The sequence below is a fragment of the Salvelinus fontinalis genome, chromosome 41 (genome assembly GCF_029448725.1).
Source record: "Salvelinus fontinalis isolate EN_2023a chromosome 41, ASM2944872v1, whole genome shotgun sequence".
Taxonomy (NCBI): Eukaryota; Metazoa; Chordata; class Actinopteri; order Salmoniformes; family Salmonidae; genus Salvelinus; species Salvelinus fontinalis.
The window spans coordinates 20,930,972-20,952,322 of NC_074705.1; the positions used below are offsets into that span (position 1 = coordinate 20,930,972).

General features: G+C 43.3%; 1 protein-coding gene and 1 long non-coding RNA gene across 4 annotated transcripts in view; one reads left to right on the forward strand and one right to left on the reverse strand.

Moving 5' to 3' along the window:
- The window catches only part of nalf1a (NALCN channel auxiliary factor 1a), a 72,844-nt gene extending 71,858 nt beyond the window's left edge, over positions 1-986 (reverse strand). Inside the window, exon 1 of the mRNA XM_055908599.1 lies at positions 282-986. Within this exon, the coding sequence (XP_055764574.1) occupies positions 282-986 (705 nt within the window). The remainder of the gene's footprint in view (positions 1-281) is intronic.
- The window catches only part of LOC129840606 (uncharacterized), a 35,656-nt gene continuing 15,277 nt past the window's right edge, over positions 973-21,351 (forward strand). Inside the window, exons 1-3 of one of the 3 annotated variants that reach the window (XR_008757222.1) lie at positions 973-1,060; positions 13,795-13,907; positions 18,639-20,068. This is a non-coding gene — a long non-coding RNA (uncharacterized LOC129840606). Of the gene's footprint in view, positions 1,061-13,794; positions 13,908-14,031; positions 14,155-18,638; positions 20,069-21,351 lie in introns of those variants that run through there. The other 2 variants (XR_008757221.1, XR_008757223.1) reach the window with 2 other exon arrangements.

Sequence of the window (21,351 nt, forward strand, 5' to 3'; positions counted from 1 at the left end):
ATGAAGCCTGTGGAATGAAAGTTATGACACCTCAAGGCCTGGCTCATTCTCCATTCCACAACCGATTTAAAACTCCTCAATTGTGGAAAAAAGCAACCAAAGACACACATGCAAGACTACAAGGCCATATGCTTCTCATCCTGTTTGAGCCTTCTGGTAAGAGAGCAGAGGATCTCCTTGAATCTGACATCCGTTACCATGACGATCGACGACTGTATGGGACCAAACTGCATCTATTTAGGCAAAACCAACAGATTGGGGGACGATCCCCGTCAGCCTACCTTACATTCATCCATGCATGTTCTCACTGAATATGCATCCGTTTCATATTTCTGAGTCATAAGCTCAAATTCCTCATATTTCTCCAGGGCGTGTTGGTCGTAGCGCTGGTACGCCTGGACGCACAGGCTGCACCTCGCCACATCGCCATCAATAATCACGTCAAGACTGCAGTTCAAATTGTCCGGACTCGTAGACCCGTAAAACAAATCCAAAAGAGAATAAGAATTACAAAAAGAAAGGTACAAATCACTTATATTTACAGTCCGGGTCCCTTCTTTTTCCGAAAGGTCCTTGCACAAATGGTCGGCGTCATCAAAAGTAAAGCAGTTTTTAGATAAACTATCGCGATGGCAAGTTCCAAGTCGCCACAAAGGTTTGGTAGAATTCCCTACAAAAATAGCATATTCGTTTTCTCGGAGGCTGCTGTGTGCTAAATGGAGGTTGGATGATGGAATTGGGTTTGCAGATGGGTAAACTCCCATGTCCGTCAATGCAAACTTATCACGGGTCCTTGTCAATTTCGCCTCGGCGCAGAACCATAAGTGATCAGAGAGCAGAATGGTTACAAACAAGAGTGAAGCCAAGGACAGTCGCCATCTCTGGGCCCTCTCTGAGTCGGTGAATGGCTTTTCGTTCTCGCGGGGTTCTAGCCAGATTTTGAAGCCGTCTTCTTGCTGCAGACACGTCCAAGCACCCCTGGTCATATTTTGGTAACGCGCTTCTTCACCGGCCGACTCCACCGTGGGGGTTTCTCTGCCACAACATGCATTGACTTGGGGTATAATTTGCGTTTTTCACCTCTTAAATGTTGTGTCGTAGGTGGTGCTGCTGTACCTCCGCAATTATCTGTAATTCACATTCAATTAATGTGTTGGAGGAGATTAAGCCGTGATTTGATGGGGCCGCGTTCTCCATGGCTCTCCGATGAAGATGCTAGTTTCCTGTAGCAACATGTCTTGCTTCCCCCTCCTCTGCTCTAGCCTGCGCTCAGCACTGGTCCTTTGTGTAGCCCCGTTTTACGGCAACCTGCATTTACGTTCGCCTTGAATCCGCCGGTGGTGGCTCTCGGGATGAGGGCTGGGTTCTATGTCAGCCCAGTGATTTTCGCTTACGTGTCTGCTAGGCGGCAAAGTGCCTGAGATGTTGTCTTTTGATGTCCACTGTCATCTTGGTCCGGGGTTAGTTGTCGCCATTATGTTCTTCTTGGAACACTTTTTGGAGGTGCTGTGTCGTGCGCGACACTTCTTTAGAGTTGCGACCGTTCCATTCTGACGCACCTGAAGGGTCTGTTTTCAGAAGGTGCAGCATCAGTAGCCATCCAGCTACTCTGAAAGCTGAAACAGAGTCTAGAAAATAGTGAGGACTCGAGAGACAGGAGAATTAGCTCAACAAGTAGCCTAATGGATGACAAAATAGAATATGAAATATTTAACCTCAGTCACAAAACGCGGCCATAGCGTTCGAGTGATAACCGGGAATGGTTTAATTTCTGTAAGCGTTCCCCCACTAGTGGAGTTGAATGCAAAACATTTATTGAATGATTCAAACGTTGCACCTGGTGTAAAGGCTTCGTTGATGTGACCCATAGGGGTTGATGTGTGATCTGTATGTAAAGCATGCATGCATTATTTTTGGAATTATTACTGAATTATGGCCATGTAAATACTTCCATCAAGATCTAAAGGAAGAAAAATACACAGACTCCTTTCATTTGCTTTGTCATGTTCATCAGGTGCACCTCATTATAAAATCATTATAACAACATAACATTTAACCATGGCATAAAACACCCAGGTTGTTGTCATGTTCTAGCACAAAGATAGAACACAATCAATCAGTCAGGGTGATGTGGGTGCAGGATTGTATCCAAGGCAACGGATCATGTATTGTGTGGTTTGTTTGGCTGTGGACCTGTTTTTTCAGAGTGACATCATGTTTGTTTTTGTGTTGGTTTGTTTCTCTTTTATCCCACAGGCTTATCTTTCAGCAGTCCTTCAAAGATCACTAGTATAGCCTAAACACTACAATAAAACCAAAGATACATTTGAAATACACCATTTAAAAAACAAAAGTTTTTCTTTCTCATTTATACAGTTAAATAACTGACACCCCAGAGTGGTATAGGTTGCATAAAACGGGTGAATAGCTAGATGAGCTTTGGTAAAGATTCCTGGAAACAAATCTCCTTGAACTAATTTCAGCACCAGGCGCTGTCCACCAATGCACAGACAGGTGGTAAACTGTACTCGCTCTCTTCTCTCCTGTAGAATACTTCTTAGTTCCTTCTCTATTCTCCACACAAATGTATTTACTACTCCTTCACAGATGCTTTGTTTTTTTTGTTTTTTAAATACCCAGTTGACACAAAGTAAAGCATGAGAGAAGATCAGTGGAAAGAAACAACCCGTCATGCATTTGGAAGTCTTCCGCATCACTTTGTGTCCTTGTCCTTGATGACTGCAATCTATAGGGAATTTACCACAGACGAGAAACTTAACTGAGGTCAGGGGTCATATTTATAAAGCATCTCAGAGTGGGAGTGCTGATCTAGGATCAGGTCGCCCTTGTCCATGTGATTTTATTCAATGTGATCAAAAGTTAAAACTGAAGCTGTATCAGCACTCATAGTATGAGATGCTTTAAGATTATGGGCCCAGTTGTATGAGAGCTAGCTGGTCTGAGAGCTGTGCTTTTAACAGTGGACTGTAGTGTAGAGGATGTAGACAAAGAAGCTGATCAGAAGTTTGCTGTAGAGGCAAAAGAGCAAGAAAATGTGTCTTTCTGTCTTATTGAATTTCCTTCTTTATATCTATCTCTCTCTCACACATACAAACACACACAATGCTCACCTACAAAGACAAACATGCAGCAGAAAGTAATATGAACACGCAGAAACATAAAGACACCATAGAAACACAATCAAGCACTAATGTATATGCACATACTGCATATACACAAATCCAATAACCACACGCAAACACACTTGACATGACGGGTAAACAGGAGGGACGGATTGAAGATTTTCAGGATTTACACAGAATTGGTTATGCAAACATAGATGCATTCTAGGAAACAATTATTGATATTATAGCATGCACATACACACACACGCTGAGGAATAGACAGACAGGCTACTATTTCATTGGTTATGAGAAACACCTGCTATTGGTAGTTTGTTGTGTGGTGTCTTTTTGAGATATTATGTACTGTTATGTTGTCTGATCATTTTTGCTACCTTGTCTTTTTTTTATCTCATTAAAAACATCCTAAATTCTTAAGTATCAGTTCTGAATCAAGTATAGGGTATACTGGGGGAAAATGTTTCCTAGTGATCAAGCTTTTGGTGGCGTTCCCCCCAACTACATTGCAGGCGTTGCATTGCATCAACCAATGATTGTCCTCCACGTTATTGACTGCACAGTTGAGCATCAGATTGCTATATCATAGGATATGGTTAGCTGATATGTTAAAGTTCATTGGCGCCGGAGGAGATGGCTGCCGTTTTACAGACTCTTAACCAATTGTGCTATTGTGTGTGTTTTTTTGAGTTATTTGTAACTTATTTTGTACACAATGTTTCTGCCACCATCTGCCACTTATGACCGAAAGAGCTTCTGGCTATCAGGACAGCAATCACTCAGTACTGGATTGCGTGGCTATGGACTGCGTGGCCATGCACGCCTCCAACTCAATCAACAAGTTTGCAGACGACAATACAGTTGTAGGCTTGATTACCAAGAACGACGAGACGGCCTACAGGGAGGAGGTGAGGGCCCTCGGAGTGTGGTGTCAGGAAAATAACCTCACACTCAACGTCAACAAAACAAAGGAGATGATTGTGGACTTCAGGAAACAGCAGAGGGAGCACCACCCTATCCACATCGACGGGACAGTAATGGAGGAGGTGGAAAGTTTAAAGTTCCTTGGCGTACACATCACGGGCAAACTGAAATGGTCCACCCATACAGACAGCGTGGTGAAGAAGGCGCAACAGCGTCTCTTCAATCTCAGGAGGCTGAAGAAATTTGTCACCAAAAGCACTCACAAATGCACAATCGAGAGCATCCTGTCGGGCTGTATCACCGCCTGGTACGGCAACTGCTCCGCCCACAACCGTAAGGCTATCCAGAGGGTAGTGAGGTCTGCACAACGCATCACCAGGGTCAATCTACCTGCCCTCCAGGACACCTACACCACCTGATGTCACAAGAAGGCCAAAAAGATCATCAAGGACAACAACCACCCGAGCCACTGCCTGTTCACCACGCTATCATCCAGAAGGCGAGGTCAGTACAGGTGCATCTATGCAGTAAAATCTAACATGCAGTAAAATCTAACAAGTAATCTAACAAATTCACAACAACTACCTTATACACACAAATGTAAAGGGATGAAAAATAATATGTACATATAAATATATGGTTGAGCGATGGCACAGGCAAATTCAGTAGATTGTGTAGAATACAGTATATACATGAGAATGAGTAATGAGTAATATGTGGTTTTATTTAAAGTGACTATTGATCCCTCTATGTAAACATTATTATAGTCGTGTTATTTAAAGTGACTAGTCATACCTTTATTAAGTCTGTTTATTTAAGTGGCCAGAGATTTGAGTCTGTATGTTGGCAGCACACTCTCTGTTAGTGATGTCATATGGCCTTTAGATAAAAGCTGTTTTTCAGTCTCTCGGCCCCAGCTTTGATGCACCTGTACTGACCTCGCCTTCTGGATGATACTGGGGTGAACAGGCAGCGGCTCGGGTGGTTGTTGTCCTTGATGATCTTTTTGGCCTTCCTGTGACATCGGGTGCTGTAGCTGACCTGGAGGGCAGATAGCTCTCGGTGATGCGTTGTGCAGACCGCACTACCATCTGGAGAGCCTTGCGGTTGTGGCCGATGCAATTACTGTACCAGGCGGTGATACATCCAGAGAGGATGCTCTCGATTGTGCATCTGTAAAAGTTTGAGTGTTTTAGATGACAAACCAAATTTCTTCAGCCTTCTGAGGTTGTCTGTCTGTGTTGGTGGACCATTTCAGTTTGTCTGTGATGTGTACGCCGAGGAACATAACTTTCCACCTTCTCCACTACTGTCCTGTCGATGTGGATGGGGGGAGTGCTCCCTCTGCTGTTTCCTGAAGTCCACGATCATCTCCTTTGTTTTGTTGACGTTGAGTGAGAGGTTATTTTCCTGACACCACACTCCGAGGGCCCTCACCTCCTCACTGTAGGCTGTCTCACCGTTGTTGGTAATCAGGCCTACCAATGTGGTGTCATCTGCAGACTGATGATTGAGTTGGAAGCGTGCGTGGCCACGCAGTCATGGGTGAACAGGGAGTACAGTAGAGGGCTGAGAACGCACCCTTGTGGGGCCTCAGTGTTGAGAATCAGTGGGGTGGAGATGTTGTTTCCTACCTTCACCACCTGGGGGCGGCCCGTCAAAGTCCAGGACCCAGTTGCACAGGGTGGGGTCGAGACCCAGGAACTTGAGCTTAATGACGAGTTTTGGGGGTACTGTGGTGTTAAATGCTGAGCTGTAGTCAATGAACAGCATTCTTACATAGGTATTCCTCTTGTCCAGATGGGACAGGGAAGTGTGCAGTGTGATGGCGATTGCATCGTCAGTGGACCTATTGGGCCGGTAAGCAAATTGGATTGGGTCTAGGGTATCAGGTAGGGTGGAGGTGATATGGTCCTTGAGTAGTCACTCAAAGCACTTCACGATGACAGAAGTGAGTGCAATGGAGAGATTTACTTCAGTTACTTCAGTTAACTTCCATCTTGAAGCATGTGGGGACAGCAGACCGGGATAGTGATTGGTTGAATATGTCCGTGAACACACCAGCCAGCTGGGTCTGTGCGTGCTCTGAGGACGCGGCTAGGAATGCCGTCTGGGCCGGCAGCCTTGCGAGGGTTAACATGTTTAAATTTTTTACTCACGTTAGCCACGTAGAAGGAGAGCCCACAGGCTTCAGTAGCGGGCCGTGTCAGTGGCACTGTATTGTCCTCAAAGCGAGCAAAGAAGTTGTTATTTTGTCTGGGAGCAAGACGTCTGTGTTTGCGACAGGGCTGGTTTTCTTTTTGTAATCAGTGATTAACTGTAGACCCTGCCACATGCGTCTCGTGTTTGAGCCGTTGAATTGCGACTCTACTTTGTCTTTATACTGACGCTTTGCTTGTTTGATTGCATTGTGGAGGGAATAGCTGTACTGTTTGTATTTGGTCGTGTTTCCGGTCACCTTGCCATGATTAAAAGCGGTGGTTTGCACTTTCAGTTTCACACGAATGCTGCCATCAATCCACAGTTTCTGGTTAGGGAAGGTTTTAATGGTCACAGAGGGAACGATATAGCCGATGCACTTGCTAATAAACTCGCTCACCGAGTCAGCGTATACATCAATGTTATTGTCTGAGGCTATCCGGAACACATCTCAGACCACATGATCGAAGCAATCTCGAAGCGTGGAATCCGATTGGTCAAACCAGCATTGTATTGACCTGAGCATGGGTGTTTCCTGTTGTAGTTTCTGTCTATAGGCTGGGAGCAACAAAATGGAGTCATGGTCAGATTTGCCGAAGGCAGGGCGGGGGAGGACTTTTATGCATCATGGAGGTTCAAGTAGCAATGATCCAGAAAGCTACCAGCTCTTGTCGCGCATTCAATATAGAATTTAGGAAGTATGGTTCATAAGTTAGCTTTGTTACAATTCACCAACTACTTCTCTGATAGAGTTCAGTGTGTCAAATCGGAGGGCCTGTTGTCCGGACCTCTGGCAGTCTCTTTGGGGGTGCCACAGGGTTCAATTCTCGGGCCAACTCTTCTCTGTATACATCAATGATGTCGCTCTTGCTGCTGGTGATTCTCTGATCCACCTCTACGCAGACGACAGCATTCTGTATACCTCTGGCCCTTCTTTGGACAATGTGCTAACTAACCTCGTGACGAGCTTCACTGTCATAGAACTCTCCTTCCGTGGCCTCCAACTGCTCATAAATGCAAGTAAAACTAAATGCATGCTATTCAACCGATCGCTGCCTGCACCTGCCCGCCCGTACAGCATCACTACTCTGGACGGTTCTGACTTAGAATATGTGGACAACTACAAATACCAAGGTGTCTGGTTAGACTGTAAACTCTCCTTCCAGACTCACATTAAGCATCTCCAATCCAAAATGAAATCTAGAATTGGCTTCCTATTTCGCAACAAAGCATCCTTCACTCATGCTGCCAAACATACCCTCGTAAAACTGACCATCCTACCGATCCTCGACATTGGGGATGTAATTTACAAAATAGCCTCCAACACTACTCAACAAATTGGATGCAGTCTATTACAGTGCCATCCTTTTTGTCACCAAAGCCCCATATGCTACCCACCACTGCGACCTGTACGCTCTCGTGGCTGGCCCTTACTTCATACTCGCCGCCAAACCCACTGGCTCCAGGTCATCTACAAGTTTCTGCTAGGTAAGGCCCCGCCTTATCTCAGCTCACTGGTCACCATAGCAGCACCCACCCGTAGCACGCGCTCCAGCAGGTATATCTCACTGGTCACCCCCAAAGCCAATTCTTCCTTTGGCCGCCTTTCCTTCCAGTTCTCTGCTGCCAATGACTGGAACGAACTGCGAAAATCACTGAAGCTGGAGACTCATATCTCCCTCACTAGCTTTAAGCACCAGCTGTCAGAGCAGCTCACAGATCACTGCAGTGGTATATAGCCCATCTGTAAATAGCCCATCCAACTACCTCATCCCCATACTGTATTTACTTATTTATTTATCTTGCTCCTTTGCACCCCTGTATCTCTACTTGCACATTAATCTTCTGTATATCTACCATTCCAGTGTTTAATTGCTATATTGTAATTACTTTGGCACCATAGCCTATTTTTTGCCCTACCTCCCTTATCCTACCTCATTTGCACACACTGTATATAGACTTATTCTACTGTATTATTGATTGTATGTTTGTTTATTCCATGTGTAACTCTGTGTTGTTGTGTGTGTCGAACTGCTTTGCTTTATCTTGGCCAGGTCGAGTTTGTAAATGAGAACTTGTTCTCAACTGGCCTACCTGGTTAAATAAAGGGGAAATTAATTCAAATAAAAAAATCCCCAGCTACAATAAATCAGCCTCAGGATGTATGGTTTCCAGTTTACATAGAGTCCGGTGACGTTCTTTCAGGGCCGACGAGGGATTTGCTTGGGGGGGATTATACACGGCTGTGACTATAATCGAAGAGAATTCTCTTGGAAGATAATGTGGTCGGCATTTGACTGTATTCTAGGTCAGGTGCAAAGTTCTAATGTATTCAGCAGATGGCAAGTAATGGATAACATACAACAAAAAAACATGATGGCTGTGACTGGTGTGTAGTGAGTAGCTAGCTAGCTATAATACTCTTATATAACTATACCACATATAGGGTACACACCGTTTTGAGATTATACACTGAACAAAAATAAAAACGCAACATGTAACAATTTCAAAGTTTTTACTGAGTTAAAGTTAATATGAAGGACTCGGTCAATTGAAATAAATAAATGAGGCCCTAGTCTATGAATTTCACTTGACTGGGAATACAGATATGCATCTGTTGGTCACAGATACCTTAAAAAAGGTAGAGGTGTGGATCAGGTAACCAGTCAGTATCTGGTGTGACCAACATTTGCCACATCTCCTACGCATAGAGTTGACCAGGCTGTTGACTGTGGCCTGTGGAATGTTGTCCCACCCCTCTTCAATGTCTGTGCAAAGTTGCTGGATATCAAATCAAAAGAAACCACATTTTATTTGCCACATACACGTAGTTAGCAGATGTTAATTCGAGTGTAGTGAAATGCTTGTGCTTATAGTTCCAACAGTGCAGTAATATCTAACCACAATATCTAACAGTAATATCTAACAAGTAATCTAACAATTCCCCAACAACTACCTAATACACACAAATTTAAAGGGGTGAATGAGAATATGTACATGTAAGTATATGAATGAGCGATGGCGAAAATGCAATAGATGGCATAAAATACAGTGGGGCAAAAAAGTATTTAGTCAGCCACCAATTGTGCAAGTTCTCCCACTAAAAAAGATGTGAGAGGCCTGTAATTTTCATCATAGGTACACTTCAACTATGACAGACAAAATGAGAAAAGAAAATCCAGAAAATAACATTGTAGGATTTTTTATTAATGTATTTGCAAATTATGGTGGGAAATAAGTATTTGGTCAATAACAAAAGTTTATCTCAATACTTTGTTATATACCCTTTGTTGGCAATGACAGAGGTCAAACGTTTTCTGTAAGTCTTCACAAGGTTTTCACACACTGTTGCTGGTATTTTGGCCCATTCCTCCATGCAGATCTCCTCTAGAGCAGTGATGTTTTGGGGCTGTTGCTGGGCAACATGGACTTTCAACTCCCTCTAAAGATTTTCTATGGGGTTGAGATCTGGAGACTGGCTAGGCCACTCCAGGACCTTGAAATGCTTCTTACGAAGCCACTCCTTCGTTGCCTGGGCGGTGTGTTTGGGATCATTGTTATGCTGAAAGACCCAGCCACGTTTCATCTTCAATGCCCTTGCTGATGGTAGGCTTTGTTACTTTGGTCCCAGCTCTCTGCAGGTCATTCACTAGGTCCCCCCGTGTGGTTCTGGGATTTTTGCTCACCGTTCTTGTGATCATTTTGACCCCGCGGGGTGAGATCTTGCGTGGAGCCCCAGATCGAGGGAGATTATCAGTGGTCTTGTATGTCTTCCATTTCCTAATAATTGCTCCCACAGTTGAAATCTTCAAACCAAGCTGCTTACCTATTGCAGATTCAGTCTTCCCAGCCTGGTGCAGGTCTACCATTTTGTTTCTGGTGTCCTTTGACAGCTCTTTGGTCTTGGCCATAGTGGAGTTTGGAGTTTGACTGTTTGAGGTTGTGGACAGGTGTCTTTTATACTGATAACAAGTTCAAACAGGTGCCATTAATATAGGTAATGAGTGGAGGACAGAGGAGCCTCTTAAATAAGAAGTTACAGGTCTGTGAGAGCCAGAAATCTTGCTTGTTTGTAGGTGACCAAATACTTATTTTCCACCATAATTTGCAAATAAATTCATTAAAAATCCTACAATGTGATTTTCTGGATTTTTATTTCTCATTTTGTCTGTCATGGTTGAAGTGTACCTATGATGAAGATTACAGGCCTATCTCATCTTTTTAAGTGGGAGAACTTGCACAATTGGTGGCTGACTAAATACTTTTTTGCCCCACTGGACATGTGATATAAGTAATGTAAGATATGTAAACATTATTAAAGTGACATTATTTAGAGTGCATTGTATAAAGTGACTAGTGATCCATTTATTAAAGTGGCCACTGATTGGGTCTCAATGTAGGCAGCAGCCTCTCTGAGTTAGTGATTGCTGTTCAGCAGTCTGATGGCCTTGAGATATTTGCGTGAACTGGAAGACGCTGTCTCACACATTGGTCCAGAGCATCCCAAACATGCTCAATGATTGACATGTTTGGTGAGTACGGAGGCCATGGAAGAACTGGGACATTTTCAGCTTCCAGGAATTGTGTACAGATCCTTGCGAAATGGGGCTATGCATTATCATTCTGAAACATGAGGTGATCTCATCACGTTAGCTCTGTGCATTCATATTGCCATTGATAAAATGCAATTGTGTTCGTTGTCCGTAGCTTATGCTTGCCCATACCATAACCTCACCGCCATCATTGGGCACTCTGTTCACAACGTTGACATAAGCAAACCGCTCGCCCACACATCGCCATACATGCTGTCTACCATCTACCCGGTACAGTTGAAACCAGGATTCATCTGTGAAGAGCAAACTTCTCCAGTGTGCCAGTTGCCATCGAAGGTGAGCATTTGCCCACTGTAGTCGGTTACGATGCTGAACTGAAGTCAGGTCAAGACCCTGGTGAGGACAACGAGCATGCAGATGAGCTTCCTTGAGACGGTTTCTGACAGTTTGTGCAGGAATTATTTGGTTGTGCAAACCCACAGTTTAATCAGCTGTCCAGCTGGCTGCTCTCAGACAATCCAGCAGGTGAAAAAGCACAATGTGGAGGTCCTGGCCTTGTGTGGTTTGTGAGGCCGGGTGGACGTACTACCAAATTCTCTAAAATGACGTTGTAGACGGCTTATGGTAGAGAAATTATCATTCAATTCTCTGGCAACAGCTCTGTTGGACATTTCTGCAGTCAGCAAGCCAATTGCAAGCTCCCTCAACTTGGGACATCTGTGGCATTGTGTTGTGAGACAAAACTGCACATTTTAGTGGCCTTTTATTGTGATGATCAATCAGCTTCTTCATATGCCACACCTGTCAGGTTGATGGATTATCTTGGCAAAGGAGATATGCTCACTAACAGGGATGTAAACAAATTTGTGCACACAATTTGAGAGATGCATATGGAACATTTGTGGGATCTTTTATTTCAGCTCTTTATGTAGCGTTTATATTTTTGTTCAGTGCAGGTAAATACATAGCCTCTCCCTAATGTGTAATGTAATATAAAATAAGGTTTGCTAACGCTACACCTGACAATCAGTTTTGATAGGATGTAACGTTAGCCAGCTTGCTATAGATAATGTTTCAACTCGAACTGGCTAGCTAGATCCCTGCTAGCTAACGTTAGCTAGCTAGCAAATTCATTTCAACTCGGACAAAGGTATTGATAACTAACCCAGATTTGCAGGTTACGTAGCTAGCTACTTTTTTGAGAACAGGCCTGTTGTTTTGGTTAGCACTAGGTCTCGATAACTCAGGCCCCTGTAGCATTCTGCCTTTATGGAACTGGGAGCCATGATAAAGGACTAGGTTAGTAAGCGCTAGCTAGCATTCGGGTGCTTAGTCTGCTATTAGTGATAAAACAACATGCCTGTTCTCATAAGTCTATTGTGTATTTTCTTGGGCAAAAATAAATTATGGATGGTACTTGTCCAGCCTGAGTACCAGTCTTTTTAGCTGACATGCTATAAATACATGCTTGACTTGGGCCGGAGCTGTCCAGAGCGCTGTACCGACACTTCTAATTTTGGGGGAATTGCATACTGGCTCCTCTATTAAACAAAGTAACCTATCGCCGGCCCAGAGTCACACACCGAGGCAAAAAAGATTGATCAAAGCGGGATCCGCATTGAATAGCGATGGAGAGTGGGCATTCATTTCCTGATCCTGCTTTGTTCAACTTTATTTGCCGATAGTCTGTGAACCTGTGCGCGACAGTAGGCTGTTCGAGATTGTGCCGATTGAAAATGCACCAATGTGAATGCACATGATGCGCTGCTCCAAGTTGTCAAATTAGGGTTTGTAAGGTCATGGAAATTAGTTTCGTAATTTGTTAATGTAAATCACACTTTGAAATATTATCAATCACTTAAAACCTACATAACAGCCATGATCGAAATGACCCCTCAGTGTGTGTCTGTGTGCTGCTTGTGTGCCAGAGTGGGCCGTTGCCCAAGGAGGCAGAGCACGACATTGCAGCAGCTGGTATAAAATAATGACAGACAGACTAACAAGATAGCAAATTCAAAACATGACTTGTAGCAGTTCTCGCTAGTTAACTAAGCATTAATGTCGTTTCCACCGGCACTAGACAGCCTAAGTAAATCGGCACCGTTGGAAAGCTTGGATTTCCCTCCATTAAAGCCTAATTGACAAATAACCTGCTGTGCATAGATCTCCCCTGAAACATTCATATTTGAGCCTTATATATTAACATGTCTAGTTAGATACCTTGCTTTGAAGCTGCCTACCTTATCGATTTGATCCCTGATTCATTGAACGAGGTAATCATTTTATAAAGACAAAAGTATGGTTGTAATGTCGCACAATTTTATATCAAGAGGGGCAACCATCCTCCAGGACAGCTACTGGGTGTAAAGGCTTTTGTTCAAGCCCTGGTCTAACCACATTGCAGGCTAAATAGCAGCTCCTCGACAGGACCTTGATAAGCAGACTTGGGTGTTTCAGGGCTGGATCAAAAGACAACCCTCTCCAGATAAGAGGGTTGACCACACGTTGACAACATGTGACTAACAGTGCAGTTCGACTGTGTAGGGCGTTAAAGTGCCTTGATCAAGTGCACAACAGCTGGAGATGGTAGGCCTACATGGGATCAGACAGAGCAGCTTTTCAGTGTCAGTAATACTTTCTTTTTCTCGTAGGCTGTAATAACATTCATGAAAATGTGGTTAAAAGGCACGGAGAAGTCATGGAAAATGTATATATGAACCCTTAACAGTGACTAATCAGAGGTATCTATATAGCATAATAGAATTTGTGAATTTCGGTGAACATAGTCTAATGGACAGAAATGGAAAAAGACAGCTCCTGCACTTCTTTCATCCCAAACACTGTCAGCAAGCATTACACAGCTGGCGTCAGTGGCACTGGTCTGAATCTATTCTGTAATTGCAGTAATCTCTATTAGTATAATTACTTCCAAACTAGATATGTTCATTGATTGATTCTTTTTTTTATTTAATTCACAGGCTACTTACAAAACCTGGTGGATTTATTGTTCCACAGTGTTGTGGGAACCCTCTTACCACATCAGGAGCAGAAGGCTGGGGCAGTACATGGCCAGGCACCAGTCCCACTTCAGGTTGGTTACATTTGATCTGGTCATAGATCAAAATACTATCACTTGTCTGTCCTGGAATTCAATGAACATCCATTGATAATGGAATCAGTGCTATGTGTACGAACTCGACCTTTTTTATCTACAGCTGGAGGACAGGAGAGATGGTTTGTCATGGAGTCCCCTGATAAAAAAGACAGGTTGATACAGATGTCTGAACTGAGAAAGACCACTCAGCATTAAAACTATACAAGAGACATCTGTCACTTCATCGTCTTTTGTTATTATTGAATGGTAGGGGGTCGGGGGGACCCTATGTATTCTTCAAATATGTCAGGTAACTGTCGTATATAGGACACCATACGAAGGGATGGCGACTAACATGTACTACCAGACATAATTCTGATAGGTACAGTATCCGTATCGCTTGTGAATGACAATAGAAAATGAAGGATCAAATGTAATACTTGCACATTGTTGTATTAGCAGAACATTGCTTCTGCAGCATTGTGTGAAAGACGGTCAATTTTACATGGAACTGTTACACTTGCAAGTTATCAAAACACTGTTCAGAATATCTACATAAGTTCAGCAGTTTCACTCTTCTCATATTACTCTGTAGGCTGCTGACCGATTCAAAGCAAGAATCTTGGTCAGTAGCTACAGAGTGGTATGACAAGAATGCTCTCTTCCTGCATCTCACACCGGCCTGTATTTATTGAACTCTGCCTGCTGGACCCATGAGGCAAACTCTGTCATATCCAGGATGGAGTGCACTCCACCCCTCCTGCCACCCGACTACACCTGTCCATAACCTGTAATACATTACATAGATGGAAGGGACTTCATCAGCCACTGGAGACTTGAAGACAGAACCTCACCCAGAGAGCTGTGCATGTCAGTGTGTGGTTAGACAGCCAAACCCATAGAATAGACCATAGAAATAGAATGGAATGCCATGCTAGTTCTGGGAGAGCTGAAGTTGTACCAAAGATTGTTATGCTCTTTGTTCTATCTGTGGTTGTACTCTACACACAACTTATTTCTATTTGCTAGGTAAAGTGTAGGCATACCGTCTTTGTAAGCAAATCAATATGAAAGCCTATTTACATCAGACAATGTCTTTGTAACACAAACATTATTATTATTATTTTTTTTATCAATTTACAGTGGGGCAAAAAAGTATTTAGTCAGCCACCAATTGTGCAAGTTCTCCCACTTAAAACGATGAGAGGCCTGTAATTTTAATCATAGGTACACTTCAACTATGACAGACAAAATGAGAAGAAAAAAAATCCAGAAAATCACATTGTAGGATTTTTAATGAATTTATTTGCAAATTATGGTGGAAAATAAGTATTTGGTCAATAACAAAAGTTTGTTATTTGTTATATACCCTATATACACTTTGTTTTATACCCTTTGTTGGCAATGACAGAGGTCAAATGTTTTCTGTAAGTCTTCACAAGATTTTCACACACTGTTGCTGGTATTTTGGCCCATTCCTCCACGCAGATCTCTAGAGCAGTGATGTTTTGGGGCTGTTGCTGGGCAACACAGACTTTCAACTCCCTCCAAAGATTTTCTATGGCGTTGAGATCTGGAGACTGGCTAGGGCACTCCAGGACCTTGAAATGCTTCTTACGAAGCCACACCTTCGTTGCCCGGGCGGTGTGTTTGGGATCATTGTCATGCTGAAAGACCCAGCCACGTTTCATCTTCAATGCCCTTGCTGATGGAAGGAGGTTTTCACTCAAAAATCTCACGATACATGGCCCCATTCATTCTTTCCTTTACACGGATCAGTCGTCCTGGTCCCTTTGCAGAAAAACAGCCCCAAAGCATGATGTTTCCACCCCCATGCTTCACAGTAGGTGTAACGGCTGTCGTTCTCCTCTTCCTCGGATGAGGAGAGGAGAGAAGGATCAGTAGACCAAAATGCAGCATTAGGGAAATAAGCCATCTCTTTATTTGAAATACGACGGCAACACGAAAAACAAAACACTTACAAAATTACAAAATAAGAAAACGACGTAGACGAAAACCTGAACATGAACTTACATAACTAACGTAAAACTCACGGACAGGAACAGACTACATAAACCGAACAAACCGTATACAGTCCCGTATGGTGCAAACATAACACAGACACGGAAGACAATCACCCACAACGAACACTGTGACAACGCCTACCTAAATATGACTCTTAATTAGAGGAACGCAAAACACCTGCCTCTAATTAAGAGCCATACCAGGCAACCCAAAACCAACACAGAAACAGAAAACATAGAATGCCCACCCAACCTCACGTCCTGACCAACTAACACACATAACAAACTAACATAAATAGGTCAGGAACGTGACAGTAGGTATGGTGTTCTTTGGATGCAACTCAGCATTCTTTGTCCTCCAAACACGACGAGTTGAGTTTTTACCAAAAAGTTATATTTTGGTTTCATCTGACCATATGACATTCTCACAATCTTTTTCTGGATCATCCAAATGCTCTCTAGCGAACTTCAGACGAGCCTGGACATGTACTGGCTTAAGCAGGGGGACACGTCTGGCACTGCAGGATTTGAGTCCCTGGCGGCGTAGTGTGTTACTGATGGTAGGCTTTGTTACTTTGGTCCCAGCTCTCTGCAGGTCATTCATTAGGTCCTCCCGTGTGGTTCTGGGATTTTTGCTCATTTTGACCCCACGGGGTGAGATCTTGCGTGGAGCCCCAGATCGAGGGAGATTATCAGTGGTCTTGTATGTCTTCCATTTCCTAATAATTGCTCCCACAGTTGATTTCTTCAAACCAAGCTGCTTACCTATTGCAGAATCAGTCTTCTCAGCCTGGTGCAGGTCTACAATTTTGTTTCTGGTGTCCTTTGACAGCTCTTTGGTCTTGGCCATAGTGGAGTTTGGAGTGTGACTGTTTGAGGTTGTGGACAGGTGTCTTTTATACTGATAACAAGTTCAAACAGGTGCCATTAATACAGGTAAGGAGTGGAGGACAGAGGAGCCTCTTAAAGAAGAAGTTACAGGTCTGTGAGAGACAGAAATCTTGCTTGTTTGTAGGTGACCAAATACTTATTTTCCACCATAATTTGCAAATAAATTCATTAAAAATCCTACAATGTGATTTTCTGGATTTTTTTTCTCATTTTGTCTGTCATAGTTGAAGTGTACCTATGATGACAATTACAGGCCTCTCTCATCTTTTTAAGTGGGATAACTTGCACAATTGGTGGCTGACTAAATACTTTTTTGCCCCACTGTATCTACAATCAAGCTGGCCACGTTTGTGCAATATCCACATGTAGCTACACGTGTAGTTCTGGGATTGTACCCCAGGAAAGATCTAGCAGCAGACATAAAGAATGACGAGACGAGAAGAAACTAGCCAGTTATAGAATATCGTGTTGACAGCTGAACTGACTGAAGACCAGGCATTCAACTAGCAGTAGTTGATATAGTTTCCATGGTAACATGTCTTTACAGGATGAGATAAAACTTCAAGTTGCAAGCTACTTTCGTAGAAAGGTCTTGTAGAACGAGTGTCTCATGAAACACATTCCAGACACTGGTACTTCTTGCTATCTTGGCATAACTGTGATTTGACAGCTGTAGCTATCCCCAAGCTAAGCAAGCTAGCTGCTGTCAAGTTGGCTAAAGGTCAGCGCAGGCTTTAGCCTACACATAGAACTCAATTAGCAGATCACCTTGAGATGGAGAGTCAGTCAGAACTCAGGAGGGGAGAAGTCCTCCACTTCAAAACTTCTCTTGATAGCAAAGCTAGCCTCGCTGTCACTCACTGCTGCTCTTGTTTGTTTGTTGTTATTAAATGGCAAAGACACACCCAAGAAATACCCACATTAAACCACACCCCAAAGACAACTCTTGTTTGGGCTTCAGTAATGGCTGCTGCATTTCTTAATGAGCACCAGAAGAAACACATGCGGAATCGGTGAGTGCAGTCAAAGATGATGTATATACTGACAAGATACATGTCTCTCCGCTCCAACAATGGGAGTCGTTGTCCACAAAGCAGCAAGACTAGCTCCCACCTATCCTTTCTCTGGATTGGTGGATATATGTATTTATTGCAATCCTTTTTTGCATATTAGATGAGGGTTGTTGACGTCCACCGCCTGTATTCAATGGAGAGAGATTCTATGCTACAAGCCTCATTCTATGAATATGCAAAGCTTTTCGAGACAACTTTGATATAAAGTGTTTTTTCTTACACTACCGTTCAAAAGTGTGTCCTACACGTGTCCTACTTACACTACCGTTCAAAAGTTTGGGTTCACTAAGAAATGTCCTCGTGTTTGAAAGAAAAGCTATATTTTGGTCAATTAAAATAACTTCAAATTGATCAGAAATACAGTGTAGACATTGTTAATGTTGTAAATGACTATTGTAGCTGGAAACGGCTGATTTTTTATTGAATATCTACATAGGTGTACAGAGGCCCATTATCATCAACCATCACTCCTGTGTTCCAATTGCACGTTGTGTTAGATAATCCAAGTTTATCATTTTAAAAGGCTAATTGATCATTAGAAAACCCTTTTGCAATTATGTTAGCACAGGTGAAAACTGTTGTGCTGATTTAAATAAGCTAGTTGAGTATTAGACTAGTTGAGTATCTGGAGCATCAGCATCAGTATCTGGAGTAACCAGCATGGCTACCACAGCATTCTGCAGCAATATGCAACCAGATCTGGTTTGCGCTTAGTGGGACTATCATTTGTTTTTCAACAGGACAATGACCGAACACACCTCCAAGCTGCATAAGAGGACCTGGCCTCCACAATTACCCGACCTCAACCCAATTGAGATGGTTTGGGATGAGTTGGACCGCAGAGTGAAGGAAAAGCAGCCAACAAGTGCTCAGCATATGTGGGAACTCCTATCTCAAATATTAAACATGTTGATTTGTTTAACACTTTTATGGTTACTACATGATTCCATATGTGTTATTTCGTAGTTTTGATGTCTTCACTATTATTCTACAATGTAGAAAATAGTAAAAATAAAGAAAAACCCTTGAATGAGTAGGTGTGTGCAAACGTTTAACTGGTACTGTAAGTATTCAAACCCTTTGCTGTGAGACTCAAAAATGAGCTCAGGTGCATCCTGTTTCCATTGATCATCCCTGAGATGTTTCTACAACGTGATTAGAGTCCACCTGTGGTAAATTCCATTTAGTTGGACATGATTTAGAAAGGCACACACCAGTAGATATAAGGACCCACAGTGTCAGAGCAAAATGTCAGACATGTCACACATGTCAGAGCAAAAACCAAGCCATGAGGTCGAAGGAATTATCCGTAGAGCGCTGAGACAGGATTGTGTCGAGGCAAAGATCTGGGGAATGGTACCAAAATATTTCTGCAGCATTGAAGGTCCCCAAGAACACAGTGGCCTCCATCATTCTTAAATGGAAGAAGTTTGGAACCACCAAGACTCTTCCTAGAGCTGGCCGTCCGCCCAAACTGAGCAATCGGGGGAGAAGGACCTTGGTCAGGGAGGTGAACAAGAACACGTTGGTCACTGACAGAGCTCTAGAGTTCCTCCACTTGGAGTTTGCCAAAAGGCAGCTAAAGACTCACAGACCATGAGAAACAAGATTTTCTGGTCAGATGATACCAAGATTTAACTATTTGGCCCAATGCCAAGCGTCACGTCTGGAGGAAATCTGGCACCAATCCTACGGTGGAAAATGGTGGTGGCAGCATCATGCTTAGGGATGTTTTTTCAGCAGCAGGAACTGGGAGACCAGTCAGGATCGAGGCAAAGATAAACAGAGCAAAGTACAGAAAGATCCTTGATGAATACCTGCTCCAGAGCACTCAGGACCTCAGACTGGGGCAAAGGCTCACCTTCCAACAGGACAACGACCCTAAGCACAGCCAAGACAACGCAGGAGTGGCTTCGGGACAAGTCTCAATGTCCTTGAGTGGCCTAGCCAGAGCTCGGACTTGAACCCAATCAAACATCTCTGGAGACATGAAAATAGCTGTGCAGCGACGCTCCCCATCCAACCTGACAGAGCTTGAGAGGATCTGCAGAGAATGGGAGTATCTCCACAAATACAGGTGTGCCAAGCTTGTAGCATCATACCCAAGAAGACTCGATGCTGTAATCACTGCCAAAGGTGCTTCAACAAAGTACTGAATAGCGGGTCTGAATAAATGTAATATTTCATCATTTTTGGGGGGGGGGGGGGGGCAACATTTTCTAAAACCTGTTTTTGGTTTGTCATTGTGGGGTATTGTGTGTAGATTGATGAGGGGGGGAAACTATTTAATCCATTTTAGAATAAGGCTGTAACATAACAAAATGTGGAAAAAGTCTAGGCACAGTATGTAGCAATTATTAAAATAAAATGTTCCAACTAGTTTACAGTTTGCTGTTGATGTAGACCCCCAAAAACACCTAACATGCTGACCAGACCGGACACGTCGCGTGCGTCGCAAAATACATTTTGAAATCCATGTTATTCAATTATTGTACTCTGCTAACAAGCATCTGCGATGCCAAGGGCTAAAATAGAACTCCTTTCTATTTCTGACGCAGATCGTGCTGCAAGTCCTACCTCTCCCATCTTCTCATTGGTTTATAGAAGCAGGTACCCACGTGCCATCTCCTCATTGGTTATACCCACGTGGGTGATTGAAAGACAAACTGTTTTGCCGGTCGTCGTGGTAATACTATGAAAGTTTAGATGCCGACCACCATATAAGTTCAAAGGTGAAAAAGCATGGAAGGAGGAGAGATGACTAGAAATGATTCGGTTGGCCGTTTTATTTGTGGATTAATTGTCGGAGTAGAGGACCTTGTGCATTTCAGGTAAAATAACAACTCAATGTTTATATCCCAGGACAAATTAGCTAGCAACAGCAAGCTAGCTAAATAGGACAAAGTAGCTAGCAAGTGCAAGCTAACTAGCTAAATTGCCATACATGTTTAATGCTTTTCGACCTGTCCCCAAATTAATGTCATTGGTTCAGAGTTTGTTTTGATATTTTAACCTGCGTGTCGTGAACGCGTTTGGTGTAGGGGGACAAAATACATTTATGCACGATGATGCACGAGCACGATGGTGCACGCTAGCAACAACGCGCACAGCCGGTTTGGGTTCCGTGCAAGACTCAATTTAATCCCACCACACTGTTTATTTGGTTGAGAAAAAAAGCCCCCAAACACATGGCCTGCATCTCAAATGGCACCTTATTTCCTATATAGTGCACTACTTTTGACCGGAGCCTTATGGGTCCTGGTCAAAAGTAGTGCACTTTATATGGAAGAGTGCCATTTGAGACAAATCCATACACTCAACAGGGACTGGTTGGGAAGGGAACAACAACAGACATTCAGTCCCACGGTACCTCTGTGACCTTTTCTCAAGAGGGAACATCTTTGCAGAGAGCCCCAGGAGGATCCTGTTTTGGAGCACTCCTGTGGCTTGCCC